This window comes from Schistocerca gregaria, chromosome 3, assembly GCF_023897955.1.
Source record: "Schistocerca gregaria isolate iqSchGreg1 chromosome 3, iqSchGreg1.2, whole genome shotgun sequence".
NCBI classification, from domain to species: Eukaryota; Metazoa; Arthropoda; class Insecta; order Orthoptera; family Acrididae; genus Schistocerca; species Schistocerca gregaria.
In genome coordinates this window covers 204828842-204844821 of record NC_064922.1, presented here as the reverse complement: position 1 = coordinate 204844821, position 15980 = coordinate 204828842, and the positions used below count along the sequence as shown (strand labels likewise).

At 40.3% G+C, this 15980-nt stretch overlaps 1 protein-coding gene across 5 annotated transcripts in view; it reads right to left on the bottom strand.

Moving 5' to 3' along the window:
• The window catches only part of LOC126354036 (RNA polymerase II-associated protein 3-like), a 105445-nt gene that overhangs the window by 56502 nt on the left and 32963 nt on the right, over positions 1 to 15980 (bottom strand). For 4 of the 5 annotated variants that reach the window (XM_050003376.1, XM_050003373.1, XM_050003372.1 and 1 more), the window contains one exon: positions 7897 to 8031. The exons of the other annotated variant lie outside the window; for it this stretch is intronic. In XM_050003376.1, coding sequence (XP_049859333.1) covers positions 7897 to 8031 — 135 coding nt within the window. The remainder of the gene's footprint in view (positions 1 to 7896; positions 8032 to 15980) is intronic. 5 annotated transcript variants of the gene reach the window in all.

Sequence of the window (15980 nt, the reverse complement as noted above, 5' to 3'; positions counted from 1 at the left end):
AGACATGGCTGGTACATTTGTATTTACATAAGTCAATGACAATTACAATGAAAAATGCCATTTTACAAACTACATATAACCATACATATATCACTATTTAAACAGTAAAGTTCAAAAATATATTTACGAGTTAAGATTGATCATTTATCTGTCTGGTGACAGTGTTGTACAGCGCTAAGTGAGCTCAGTTTATCACTATTGTCACTAGATGGCAGAAGCATGCCATGCTTGCTTTGACACCTCACTGCTTTCTATGTATTGTTATCCAGCTGTGCATGGCTAATCCTTGTAATACAAAAAAAATGAATTTATATTAACGAAATGAAACAGTTTATATAAGGTGGTAATGATACGTGTATTGTTACAAGTCCTTTTCCTTTGCTCTATTCGAGAGTGGAGCAGAAAGGGAAATAACCAGTAGCAGTCCAAGGTCCCTCTGCAATGCACTATATGTGGCTTCCGGAGTATATATGCAAAAATAGATGTAGATGAATGACTTGCAGTGATACAAGTTACTATCTGTCATGCATCATACACTGCCTTATGAAGTATGTATGTAGATGTGGACGTAAATGTAGTTCTTTTTTGCATCTTGCATTATATGCTTTTATCATGGACGTAATATTTCAGACAAAAAATGTTCAATTCTGGGAGCTCTTTTCAATTTTCAACAATACTAAATTTCCCCATCTTTCTAGCTGATATATGAGTAAGGAAGAGTGTGTGTGTGTGTGTGTGTGTGTGTGTGTGTGTGTGTGTGTGTGTGTGTGTGTATTTGTTAGCATGCAATACTATTACATAAAGAGAAGTATTACAGATAAAAAAAATAACAAATATAGAATGATAATAATAATATTAATAATAATAATAATAATAATAATAATAATAATAATGAGAAGAAGAAGAAGAAGAAGAAGAGGAAGAAGAAGAAGAAGAAGAAATAAATCATAGTTCTGCAAACCATACACTGTGAACTATTGCTGTTTAAAGCTGATTCATACCATACTCATTACCGTAGTAACCAAGTAATGTGCGAACCTATCCAACTAACACAAATATGGCTTTATTAATAAACCTCTAAACAATAATGGAAATAAGCCTCTCATGACAACATGTAACAAGACAAAAGAATCATACAGAAGTCGCAATGTAAGTGATACACAGAACAGCTACTGTCAGTGGTACAAACTAAAAACACAGTGAGCGTGACGATGAGGGGTCCAGTGGACATGGTCCGAATGGAACATCAGGATGTGGCAACAGATTCAGGTTAGAGAGACCTGCATCCAGCACCAGAAAGCTGGAGGAGGCAGCCAATGGAATGGGAGCACAACCACAGCAAGTGATGACAGGCTCAAAGTGGAGGGCAGCAGTGCGTCAGTGGCACTGGGGGCTGCACATAGAACCTGCAGCTTCTGCCGGCAAGTGGAAGTGCAGCTGATTAAAGTAGAATGCCTATAGCTTGCTGGCTATATGGATGACACAAAGACGGCATCCCTGGCAGTGGAAAATAGTGGCTGGTATCCACTTGGGCCGGCGACCAAACCCTCGTGACCACACTAGCAATCTCAACATGAAGCGGGCAGACGAATTCAACTGCGACAGGTGCAGTGCAGGCTGCGGGAGGTGAAGGAGTGTGCGTGGTTGCCGACTCTGAAGCAATTCAGCTGGACTCAGCTCCCTCATAGGCGTGAAATGGCAGGTGCTCAGAAAACGGAGAAGGGCGTCATCCTAGCGACATATCCACAAACTTTTTTATTTGGGACTCACACATACATACTAGCCATTCTGCCTCACAATTTAGTTGAGGGTGGAATGGTGGAGCACTAAAATTACGAATGCAGTGACAGGAACAAAACAATTGAAAGGTGTGAGAAACAAACAGGGGCCCAATTATCAGTAAGTAAGGTACAAGGTAACTCCTTAATACAAAAAAACCCTCAAAAGTGTACTAATTGTGACCTCAGCCGACATCGATGCACACCAGAGAATGTAAGAAAACCAGGAAAATGCATCCACAACCAAGAGCCAACGGGAACTCAAGAAGGGACCACAAAGTCTACATGAATGCGTTCACACGGCTGGCATTGAGTGGGACGGGGGGACAGAGAGACCCTGGAAGCTGTCTATTGCCAGATACATTGCCCCAAAGCCGCTATAAAAATGACATTTTGCCATCAATGTTTCCTAGCTACCAGCTAAGTGTGCAGAACTTCCATATGGCCTGATGGAGGAGGTGTAGAACCTCATGCCATCACATGGTGTGAATGAGTACTCTTCCATGGACAACAGCAAAACATCATCAAAAACACACAGGTGATACCTTAAGGAAAAATGCAGGGACAGGGGGTCTGAAGTCCGACCCGGTGGTTTATCTGACCAGCCCTGTTGAATAAACTGAACCACCTGGCAGAGAACCGAGTCGGCGACAATGGCAGCTGCTACGTGTGAGCTGGCAATTGGGAAACCCTCCACCACGTCCTGCATTTCAGTATCAAATTGGTGGAAGCAAAACAATTCTCCACAATCAAAGTCAGAATCAGACTCTACAGGAAGGCAGGACAAGGTATCCACATTGGCATGTTTAGATTTAGGCGGTGTGCTGCCTTGCGACGCAAGGAACCATGAAGGTTACAAGGAAACCTAGGGTTTATGGTCAGTAATTAGCTGAAACTTGAAAAGAGAGAGAGAGAGAGAGAGAGAGAGAGAGAGAGAGAGAGAGAGAGACTAAAGAAAAAACATGAAATTTCTGGAGAGCATAGACTATGACAAGCACTTGTTTTTCTACCCAAGAGTAATGCTGCTGGGCCGGAGCAAGAGATTCAGAGGCGAAGCACAAGGTCATTGAGAGCTGTTAGCATATCAATGCACTAGGACTGTGCTGGGGCTGTAATGTGGGGCATTAGTCACCAAAACTATGAGCTGGTCTGGAAAGAACGTAGCTACACAAGGAATCCAATGGGTGGACCAATGTGGCTGCAGCAGGCAGGAATTTTTGATAGTATGCTATCCTCCCTAAGAAGGGTCGAAGCTCCTTTTTAGATGAGGGGAGGTATGGTCTAGAAAAGGACAAAATCCATCACGTGAGACCTCAAACCCCAAATACACAATAGCAGGTTTAAATAGATTTTGTGAGGTTACTCTGTATGGCTGTAAACCATAGGACAGAAAAAGTGGGTAATTTTTTCAACTGGTTGGCTGTGGAGGAGTCCTTTACAACAATACTACCCACATAATTAAAGCAACCCAAGGCAGGCATAGTCAATTTCTCTAAATCATTGGAAAATAGCAGGGGCACTAGCCACACCAAGAGGAAGGTGCAAATATTAAGAGAGACCAAAAGGAGTATTCAAAACCGAAACTCACAGACTCTTCCTTCACAGGAACCTGCAGATGCGCTTCAGACAAATCAATTTTAGAAAGTACTGGCTACTCGATATTTTCACCAACAGTTCCTTCTGGCACAAAAGAGGTTAACTATCTACGAATGACAGCGCATTGGCAGTAGTACTGAAGTCACTGATGGCTTCCAAACTACAACTAGTGGAGACAACAATTCACTAGCCGTAACAGGATGCATCACCCCAAGAGATGGACATCTGTGCAATTCTGCTTTCACCTGATCTTTCAGGGCAACAGGAATAGGGTGCGCAAAGCAAAAACTAGGCCGAGCCATGGATTTGAAATGAATAAGAGCAGGAAAATTTGTAGCAGACCACATACCTGCCAAAAACTCCTCACACAGTGTTTCCAATTGAGAACAAAGTAGCTGATTGGATACAAGGTGAACTGCATTGGTGATGTTGTTGTGGTCTTCAGTCCTGAGACTGGTTTGATGCAGCTCTCCCAGTATCTAGTGCAGCCTACATCCTTCTGAATATGCTTAGTGTATTCATCTCTTGGTCTCCCTCTACGATTTTTACCCTCCACGCTGTCCTCCAATACTAAATTGGTGATCCCTTGATGCCTCAGAACATGTCCTACCAACCGATCCCTTCTTCTAGTCAAGTTGTGCCACAAACTCCTCTTCTCCCCAATCCTATTCGATACCTCTTCATTAGTTATATGGTCTACTCATCTAATCTTCAGCATTCTTATGTAGCACCACATTTCAAAAGCTTCTATTCCCTTCTTGTCCAAACTATTTATCGTTCATGTTTCACTTCCATACATGGTGACACTCGATACAAATACTTTCAGAAATGATTACCTGACACTGAAATCTATACTTGATGATAACAAATTTCTCTTCTTCAGAAATGCTTTCCTTGCCACTGCCAGTCTACATTTTATATCCTCTGTACTTCGACGATCATCAGTTATTTTGCTCCCCAAATAGCAAAACTCCTTTACTACTTTAAGTGTCTCATTTCCTAATCTAATTCACTCAGCATCGCCCGACTTAATTCAACTACATTCCATTAACCTCGTTTTTCTTTCGTTGATGTTCATCTTATATCCTCCTTTCAAGACACTATCCATTCCGTTCAACTGCTCTTCCAGGTCCTTTGCTGTCTGACAAAATTACAATGTCATCGGCGAACCTTAAAGTTTTTATTTCCTCTCCATGGATTTTAATACCTACTCCGAATTTTCCTTTTGTTTCCTTTACTGCTTGCTCAATATACAGATTAAATGACATCAGGGATAGGTTACAACCCTGTCTCACTCCCTTCCCAACCACTGCTTCCCTGTCATGTCCCTTGACTCATAACTGCCATCTGGTTTCTGTACAAATTGTAAATAACCTTTCGCTCCCTGTACTTTACCCCTGCCACCTTCAGAATTTGAAAGAGAGTGTTCCAGTCAACATTGTCAAAAGCTTTCTCTAAGTCTACAAATGTTAGAAATGTAGGTTTGCCTTTCCTTAATCTAGCTTCTAAGATAAATTGTAGGGTCAGTATAGCCTCACGTGTTCCAATATTTCTACGTAATCCAAACTGATCTTCCCCTAGGTTGGCTTAAACCAGTTTCTCCATTCGTCAGTAAAGAATTCACATTAGTTTTTTGCAGCTGTGACTTATTAAACTGATAGTTCAGTAATTTTCACATCTGTCAACACGTGCTTTCTTTGGGATTGGAATTATTATATTCTTCTTGATGTCTGAGGGTATTTCGCCTGTCTCATACATGAAGTCAATACTGTCACTGCGCAATAGCGATAGAAATGTTACCAATGATGGTGCCACTAAGGCGGAGTTACTAAATACAGTTTTCCGTAATTCCTTCACGAAAGAAGATGAAGTAAATATTCCAGAATTCGAAACCAGAACAGCTGTTAGCATGAGTGACATAAAAGAAGGTATCTAGGTATCTTAGGTGTTGTGCAACAACTCAAATCACTTAAAGGCAAGTCTTCTGGTCCAGATGGTATACCAATCAGGTTTCTTTCAGAGTATGCAGACACAATAGTGCCTTTCTTAGCAATAATATACAACTGCTTATTTGACAAAAGGCCTGTTCCTATAGACTGGAAAGTAGTACAGGTCACACCAATATTCAAGAAAGGAAATAGGAGTAACCCATTGAATTCCAGTCCCATATCATTGACCTCAATTTGCAGTAAGATTTTGGAGCATATACTGTAATCTAACATTATGAATCACTTTGAAGAAAATGACATATTGATACATAACCAACGCGGATTCAGTAAATATCGTTCTTGTACAACACAGCTAGCTATTTATTCCCATGAAGTAATGAGTGCTGTCACAAGGAGTTTCAGATTGATTCCATATTCCTAGATTTCCAGAAGGCTTTTGATACCATTCCTCACAAGTGACTATTAATCAAATTGCATGCATATGGAGAATCGTCTCAGTTGCGTGACTCGATTCGTGATTTCCTCTCAGAGTGGTCACAGTTCGTAGTGATAGACGGCAGATCATCGAGTAGAACAGAAGTGATATCTGGCGTTCCGCAAGGTAGTGTCATAGGCCCTCTGCCGTTCCTGATTTACATAAATGATCTAGGTGATAATCTGACAACCCCCTTCGATTGTATGCATATGACACTATAATTTACCATCCAGTAAAATCATCAGATGATCAATTCCAATTACAAAATGATCTATAGAGAATTTCTGTATGGTGCGAAAAGTGGCAATTGGCACTAAACAAAGAAAAGTGCGCGGTCATCCGCGTGGATACTACAATAAATCCAATAAATTTTGGGTATACGCTAAATCACACAAATCTAAGGGCTGTCAATTGAACTAAATACCAAGGAATTACAATTATGAGCAACTTAAATTGGAAAGACCACATAGATAATATTGTGGGAAAGGCAAAACAAAGAATGCGCTTTGTTGGCAGAACACTTAGAAGATGTGACAAACTCACTAAAGAGACCTCCTACATAACACTTTGCTGAAATATTGCTGCACGGTGTGGGATCCTTACCAGATAGGATTGACGGAAGACATCGAAAAAGTGCAAAGAAAGACAGTTCATTTCGTGCCATTGTGCAATAGGGGTGAGAGTGTCACTGATATGATATGCAACTTTGGGTGGCAGTCACGGAAACAAAGACTGTTTTCTTCGCAGCGATGTCTATTTACGCAATTTCAATAGCCAACTTTCTCTTCCAAATGCAAAAATATTTTGTTGACACTCACCTATGTAGGGAGAAATGATCATCATAATAAAATAAGAGATATCAGAGCTTGAACGGAAAGATTTAGATGTTCCTTTTTCCCACGCACCATTCAAGAATGGAATGGTAGAGAAGTAGTATGAAAATGGTTCTATGAACCCTCTGCCAGGCACTTAAGTGTGAATTGCAGAGTAATAATGTAGATGTAGATGTTAATAAGTGGTCCCAAGTCATGTCCAAAAATTACCCCTTAATCATCACAGAAGCATCTTGGCCTAACTTATCATCCATACATTGAGGGTTAAATACTTAACTGTGCTGTTGGTGGACTCTGCACCTAGCATCATTTGAAAAAAGAGATAAAATCTTAATGTGTCGGACCACACTGAAAGTTTTCTGTCAGTTACTGTCTGGTTCCCTCGTTTGCAGCTTTTTGAGCTTCTGTGACTAATGGCCTTTTGTGAGGTACACGATTCCAAGTGTCCATCACACGCTGTTCCTTTTGAAGTATTCACTGGTTTAGATAGACCAACATTGAGTTACAGTGGCAATTCCTGTCTGGTTCAAAACTGACTGTCATTAACAATGCTTGACACTACTATCTGGCCCATGTTGGTTGGAATCTTTTGACAACAACTGATCTTAGGTCGTGGCTGCAAATGGTACACCCTTCATTGTAGACACATTGTACAAACTGCACCAACACTCCAAAAAAATTGGATACCTTCATCCACCATGGGGTCGTGGGCATGTCGAAATCTGACAGCTGCTTTCTGCAATTCTGTAAGCTATCCATGTCAGTCTAACTTACAGCGCTGATTCTGCACGATTGACTGACCTACACACCACTTCAATGCGATGATTTATGTCACTGGTACAGCGTCACATGTTCGCCTGGTGTCAGTTTTACACCCTCTGGATCACTACGAAGTGGCCAGTGTGCACTTTTAATGGGGTGACTCATATTTTGACCAGTAATCTTCTTTGGGACACTGTGGTGAATAGCCCAACAATGAGATGTACGAAGACCAACATTTCCAAATTATAGATTGGGTAGGGAAAGTTCTGACACAATGTAGTTGCAAAGGTAGGTGTGTGTGTGTGTGTGTGTAACTGAAACTATGGCTGTTACATAACAAACTTATATTTGTTTGGAATTTCACTTCTGAATACTACCAGCCCTTTGATAATTCTCAATAACAAGATATCAGATCTGACAAGTTCTAGTCTGAGCAGCCAATTTTCAAAGTATAAAATTTAAAAAATTAAAACTGTAATAAAATGACTGGTAAGTGAACTTACAGCATCAAATTTATCCCAAGCTGCATAATCATATGAAGGAATTTTTTTAGGTTTGTCCTGTTTCCTGTTCTCTTCTGTTCCTGTATGGGTACCTGTTGAACTTCGCTTTACTTTAGATCGGACTGGAGTAGCATCCTAGAAAAAGAAGGAAATATTTGCTGCAATAGAAAATAAAACTGAGAATCTAAGACATTTACAGAATGTTTATTCAACATGACTCCCACAGAGCTCACTCAACTGATGACCAGCACTCAAATGTGACAGTTGTGATAAGAGGATGGCAGTAACATTCAGAGATTACTATATTCAGCTGAAATGAACAACTGTATACAAAAAGCTTGACTCAAAGTAAAGACTGTAGCCATATCGAGCTTACAATTGTGCCAAGCTTGACAGTATACGGGTATTTACTGATAAAGGGGTCTTGAAGAGAAAGCCCACCATGAGACTGAACACCACTAGCATACAGAGGAAAGTAACAACAGGATACCTAGGGACACACCTCAACAAATGACTGACATTCAACAAGCACATAAGACTAACTGTAAAAGCAACAAGACTAATGCACAAAGTCACTGCGCTGAACTCAACTCAGCTACAGATTGCCTTTGCAGACACTGCAAGTGTATCATACAGCCCTCTTTGAATCTGTAACGTGTTTCGCAGCAAGTGCCTGGGCACATCGACTATCACTCATGACTCAAAAAACCACTGTGAGGTGTGGAAAAAGAGGTGTATTGCTCATAATATTAAGAGCATTTGGCACTATGTCTATCGAAGCCGTATGCATTGTACTTGCAACATACCCTATTCACATAACCATCAGACAGAGCTGCACTGTACTGGTTCAAAAGAGGAAGACTGGATAAAGCATATGAGATAAAAAGGGAGCATATCGCAGAAAAATGCCAATTAAATCTTTGGAAGGGGAATGGTTGGGGCTCAGACACATTGACCCAAGTCGTGGTATGGTATACCTCCCAAAGGGCCATGACCCTTACCCTACACACCTGCACCACTTTTGCCTTAGCCAAAGTGAGTTTGTGAATGTGGGCAATATGACTCTCCCGAACACATAACATTAAAATCGTGTACACACACACACACACACACACACACACACACACACACACACACACACACACACAAGCGTGCGCAAGCCTGACATTAGAAATCTAAGACATAGGGCAAGCTTTAAGAGACCCAGATAATTGGAGCATACTTAACTGCATCACTGATCGATAGCGCTACACAAGACTTATAAGCAGCAATGACCTTTAACAGATACATGATCCGAAACACACACTACACCATAACATGATGCATGGGACAGCAGAGATACAAACACTGATATGGAAACAAATAAACATATAGATACTGATGATATGAATACTCCAATATCACCAGATACATATAAGGCATAGTAGCAGATCACTCGACTTCAACAATACTACAGATAATACAAACATGGAATTTAGAAATAAGTTAGCAATAGAAATAAAATAATGGATTTTCCTGTTTGTACAACTACAGCAAGGACTTATTTAGTTCTTTGGATCATTATTTGCAAACATGTAAATATATAGTTTGTAAAATGTGTAAGATGCAAACTGTAAAATGTGAACTTTGTATTATAGTGCATAAACTTTCATATGCAGTATAATAAGATATAAATACAATATACATAGGCACAACATAGAGATGAAGCACCCTTTGGCGAGATGAGGCTTCAGGTCATCTCTCGAGGCTCCTCTAATGCTTGCGGTGCGGTTAAGTGGAGGAAGCAAATGTAGTAACAAATAATACTGTCATACTTCATACACAACTCACGTAGAGTTAACATCACAACATACATACATACATACAGTAGTACCTCTAGTAGAATAAAATAAGCTAATTCAGGTGAAACAGGCTTGAAGTGTTTACCAAAGCCCTTCCACTTGAAATAGCTAGGTAAAGGAACCTCTTTTGCTATCCCCCTTCATGTATTATTTTCTTCTTAGGAATAAGTAATTTTATTTTCCAATTGTACTTATGTATTCTGTTGTCTTTTTTGCTTTGCTTTTATTTTTTAACTAACAATTTAATTATATGAAAAACAAGAAAAGTACTAGAAGCCTGGAAATTGTCTAGTTTGTTGTAGCAAAGACCCATTATAATTACCAAGATGGTGGGTCACTCTGTGACGTTAATAAATAAATAAAGAATTCAAAATACCCTACCTCTGTATGTTCACTGTGAAATGGTAGCTACCTTCAACTGAGCTTGCATAGGTCGCAACTATACGACTACATCAATAGGCTAGTAAGGTTGTTGAGTAGTATAAAGACTGTGTTATTCACTGTCAAAAAAGGTTAAACAAGATGAAAGATTTATCTTCGCTTTGCACAAAAACTTCCAGTGTGGATATAAATAGCAGGAATATCAAAACACTGGAAGACTGAACCGAGTTTCTTGAATAATTCCATTGAAAATATTCATATTAATGTTAAATATTAGTAACTGAAGGAATTTAATACTGAAGTTTTATAGGGTGTATAAATGACTATATAAGGGGTTAATGAATATATAACTAATGTATGCACATTTATGAACATATTTTACTTTTTCAACAATTATTCTTGAAACACAAATAAATCACCATGATATTTTAAGAGGAAGGGAAACACCCAAGGAAATTTTTTTTACTCCTCTGTTTGTGAAGAAGAGCTGTTATTTGTCATGTATCTAAATCCATAAAAGTGTCAGGAAATGAGAATAACATAGCTATCAACAATTAGTGCTTCCTTTATAAAGTATAAAAAAAATTACCGCTCAACAGCTTGACATAAACTGAATGGTGCTCAAATCTCTAAAAGTTTGGTGCAGCCATTGCATCATAAAACACACTACAGTTTGGATTACGTTACATATGAAGCCATCTGTTGCAATATTAACATTTCCAAGAATTAAAAAGTGCCATGTTTAGTTAATTTTTAAATTTGTAACTAATGTGCTGTAACTTATTATGCTGAAGGAGAAGAGCAGTAAGGCTTATTTGTTTCAACAATGGATTGATAAAAGTCCTACTCTTACAACAGATGGAGATACAGTACTGCATCAAGTGTATGAAAAAAGTAAGTTTTATTTTGTATTTTCAGAAAATCTTAAAAATCAATATATGATTTTCATTTTAGTGACTGTCATTTTTATTTAACTAACATAAACTCACATTATTGTTATACTACTGTTATAAGTGCCCTGCAACAAAAAATTCCAGATTACAAAAAGTAATAAACAGCTGCTCATAGAAATTCTGCTAATAAAAATGTCTCTAAGATCCAAACCTTACCAGCAGCATTTCCTGTAATGATAATTTTTTGAAGGATATCTGCAAAGCATTAGTTTCAGCCCATGTCCCTTTGAATAAGTTAAAAAATGCAGAATTTTGAACATTCCAGGAAAAATATTCTGAACAAAAAGTTCAAGATGAATAAACAATAAGGAGAAACTACCTCGGAAAAAATTATGAATAAGTAAGTTTAAAAATTTATTTAATGAAATTAGTTTGTGTTCAACTGTCCTCCCCCCTCCCCAATATTTCGTGCTTTATAATAATTTGTTAATTATTTAAAACTTTTTAAAGTATTATACAAAAATATTTTAAGGTGGAAATGTGAAATTATGTATGGTCTGTAGTGGAATGGAGTTTAATTTCGTTTAGTTTATGATTAAGAAACATTTTTATAAACCTTTTAAATTTGTTGTCACACCAAAAGTGAGAGCCCAAATTACACCCCGATCTTACTACTTTTCAACATACTAATTCGTTTCAGGTAATACAAGAAATAAGAGACAATCTTGATGGCTCAAGCTTGTGGTTGTCAGTAAATGAAACTACCAACATATGTATAAAATTTACTGCTGATGTCACTGTGGGAAAAATGATGAAATGAACCAGGAACATCCCCTCATTTTCTCAAAGGTACTGAAGGAAACAAACCATTCAACTAGTGCCAAGGTTGTTCATGATGCATAGATGCAACAGCTTGCAAGATTTAGGCTGCTAAAGTTTTGCAGGTATTTTATCCTAAAGCAGTTCGTATGATTTATTTAGCACATACTCTTCACCAGCTGGCAGAGGAAACTCAAGCAAATTTTCCAGAAGTGCCTTAATTTCCTCCCTGAAAAAAGTGTTTGTTAAGGAGCCATCAAGAATGAAGTTATTAACTGATATGATGGAAGACACTCATTTAGCCCCAGAACCAATCATCAAGAGATGGCGAACATGACTGAAACAGCTCTATATTATAGAGATAATTTAGAATATGTGAAAAAGGTGCTTGATGTGATGTACAAAACTGAAGCAGTGCAAGTATCCCTGCTGCACTTAGTGCTTGCAATGAGAAGAGTATTCAGAGTAAATTAGTGTTTATTAAGACATATTTTAATAAACTCATAGCTATAATCACACTCTTTTTCTTATCATTTATTTCACACTAGCAGAGTCTGCTTGCTGGCACATCTGTCTATATGTGGGTCTGGCAAGGGCATCTTCATATGTGGCATTGATGAATTCCAAATGCTTCTTGACACAGTCCATCTATCATGTCTTGGGTCTGCTTTACTGCACAAGATGTGTGTGTGTATCTTCTTAACCTGCTTTCCCGTAGTTTATCTGAGATGGCTGCAACTCCAAATCACTGCCAAACATTGACATTTGTTGCATGGTCAAATCAGATAAGCCAAAGGGACCATCGGAGCATATGCATTTTCATCATGTGGAGAGCATGTTCATGCTTCTTTGTCGTTGACCAACATTCTGACCTATCAAGTGTGACTGGGCATACTACAGTCCTATAAACCATTGACTTAAAGCATAAAGACATACGGTGATCACACAAGACGTCAGTCGTCTGGCACCTTTTTATCCAGACTGTGTTAACACAGGCACAGACACCTGGAAGACTTTTACTATCATTACATATGAGTGAGCCAAGATATCTGAATTGAGTAATTCAGGTCTTTTCCACTGGCTTTGATGGTCCCATCAGTTTGAATACCACACTCCAAGTAGTCTTCTTGATATTCAGTTGGAGGCCAAACCTGCGAAGTCATTGATTCCATTGCTGCTGAGTCTGTTTCTGGAGATCTTCATGGTGTTTGCTTGACAGCAAAACATTATCAGCATATAGGAGTGACCAAGGGTAGGGTGACCGTAAGTCGTACGTCACAGTGATCATACAGAGGATAAATAGTAGGGGTAACACTACTGAACCTTGATGTACTCCGACACTGTAGTAAAAGTGGGTGATCTTCCCACTGTACATCGGACATCACTGGAAACATTTTGATATAACAGTTGAACCCATCCGACAAAAGCTTCACGAACACTGAGAGATTATAATGCATGCCAAATACGTTTATGTGGGACTCGGTGAAGAGCCTTTTTGAGACCTAGTAATGACATATGAGTATGATTGTTTTTCTCATGGTGTTTCACACTAAGTAACTGAGTGGCATGAATGGCACCTGTAGTTCCACTTCCTTTGATAAGCCTGCATTGATTTGGAGTGATACAAACAATTGCAAGGAGCCCCTGGAGTCCATAACACGCTCAAAGCAGTCGAATTGGTCGGTACTGCGAGCATTCTGTCGCATCACATTTCCAGTCCCAGATTGACTGTGTAACACTAGTTGTCCAGACTGTTGGGACTATATCCTCATCAATGATTCTGCTGAAGAGGATAGTACGAATTGTGGCACCTTTGTGACCAAGGATCCTGGAATGTCATCAGGGCCAGTAGCCTTCCCATTCTTCGACTTCTTAACCATTTCCTTGAACTCCTGGATGCTAATTGGTAATACAGGTCCAGCAAATGGATCAGCACTCTGTATTGGAGGATGGCCAAATTTCTCATGGCTGATTTTGGAGAACTAATCACTTCATCTGTGGAGAATGTTGAGTGTGTCTCGAAGGAGTCAATGGTTTTTGTCCTTTATGTGTCTGACATGGCCAATGTCCAGAGTGACTCTGTAGCGTGCTTTGGCAAGGCGATAAATTTTATTTACTCCTTCAGTTGTGTCCAGTTCATCATAAATACGGCAATAGTAAGAAGATTTGGTTGCTGCAAGTGCTCTCTTGGCACCCAATTTTTGCTTCTTGTGGTGTTGTATATCTTCATTAGTGCAGGACTGGGGCCATACTTTGAAAGATTTCTTCTTCTACCTCACAGCTGTGTGCACGTCTTGCTTCCACCAAAAGACTTTTTTATTGGTTGCTCATTTGCTGCACAGTGGGCTTGGCTAGTGATGCTGTTCCATATGCCTTCTACTGGCTGGTCTGTGTATGCCGATGACGTTAATTGCGTTCTGACGAACAACACCAAATGATTCTCTGCACTCCAATGTTTTGGGGACGATTTTTTTTCTTTTCTTTGTGGTTTTAGGGCGCACAACTACAGTGGTCATTAGTGCCCAGACTAAGTTATGAATGCACTGTGAGGCACAAGGTTAAAACAGCAACTGAAAAGGACAACACTATAAAAGGCACATTAACAGGCAGGGGATTAAAAGAAAACAGCATAATCAAATGTCCTTAGATAGGTTTGTCAAGTGGATAAAACGAAGAACGCGAGCAGCTGCTCCTGGGTCATCTGCTAAAATAGCATCCACAGTACATGGCAGGCCAAGATCAATGAGCAGTGTATTAAAATTTGGACAGGACGTTAAAATGTGGCATACCGTCAGCAATTGCCCACATGGGCAGAACGGCGCTGGCGCAGCCGTCAGCAGCGTCCAATTCGTAGCCGGGCCAAAACGACCTCCTCCCGCCGAGAAGGGCGTGAGGAGGATGTCCAAGCTGCGGGAAGAGGTTTCAAGGCCCGAAGTTTGTTGTCCGTAAGTGCAGCCCAATCGGTATGCCACAGCGATACAATGCGCCGACAAATGACCCTGCTACAATCTGATTAAGGGACACGACAACAAGCTGTTAAAGGCTGGAGGACCACAGCCTTGGCTGCGGCATCTGCAGTTTCGTTCCCAGGGATACCGACATGGCCAGGAACCCACATAAAAGTAACCAGAGAACCGTCGTCTGCTAGCTGCTAAAGAGAGCGCTGGATCCGGTGCACGAAAGGGTGAACCTGATACGGATCACTGAGGCTCTGGATGGCGCTCAGCGAATCAGAGTAGATGACATAAGCAGAATGTCAGTGGCAGCGGATGTAAAGAACAGCTTGGTAGAGGGCAAATAGCTCAGCTGTGAAGACCGAACAATGACCATGGAGCCGGTATTTGAAACTGTGTGCCCCGACAATAAAAGAACACCCGACACTGTCATTGGTCTTAGAGCCATCTGTATAAATGAAGATCGTATTAATGAACTTCGAACGAAGTTCAACAAACCGGGAGCGGTGTACCGAAACTGGGGTAACCTTCTTTGGGAGAGAGCTGAGGTCAAGGTGAATGCGAACCTGAGCCTGGAGCCAAGGTGGCGTTCGGCTCTCACCCACTCGAAAGGTTGCGGGGAGTGGAAAATCAAGGTGCTGAATGAGGCGTCGAAAGCGAACTCCAGGGGGCAGCAGGGCAGATACATACAACCTGTATCGACGGTCGAGACAGTCGTCAAAAAAGGAACGATAAGACGGGTGGTCGGGCATTGACAATAGCCAACAGGCATACCGAAAAAGCAGTATATTGCGCCGGTAGGTTAGTGGCAATTCACCGGCTTCAGCATGAAGACTCTCGATGGGACTAGTATAGAATGCTCCGATCACAAGACGTAACCCACGATACTGTATAGAGTTGAAGCGGCGTAGGATGAGCGGCCGTGCTGAGGAGTATACAAAGCTCCCATAACCCAGCTTTGAGCGGACGATCGACCGATATAGGCGAACTAGGACGGTACGATCCGCTCCCCACGACGTACTGCTGAGAACACGGAGGACATTGAGAGAACGGGTACAACGAACAGCGGAATATGACACATGTGGAGACCAGCTAAGTTTCCTGTCAAATGTAAGACCTAAAAATTTTGTTGTCTCCACGAATGGGAGAGCAACGGGACCAAGATGTAAGGTCGGTGGGAGAAACTCTTTGTAGTG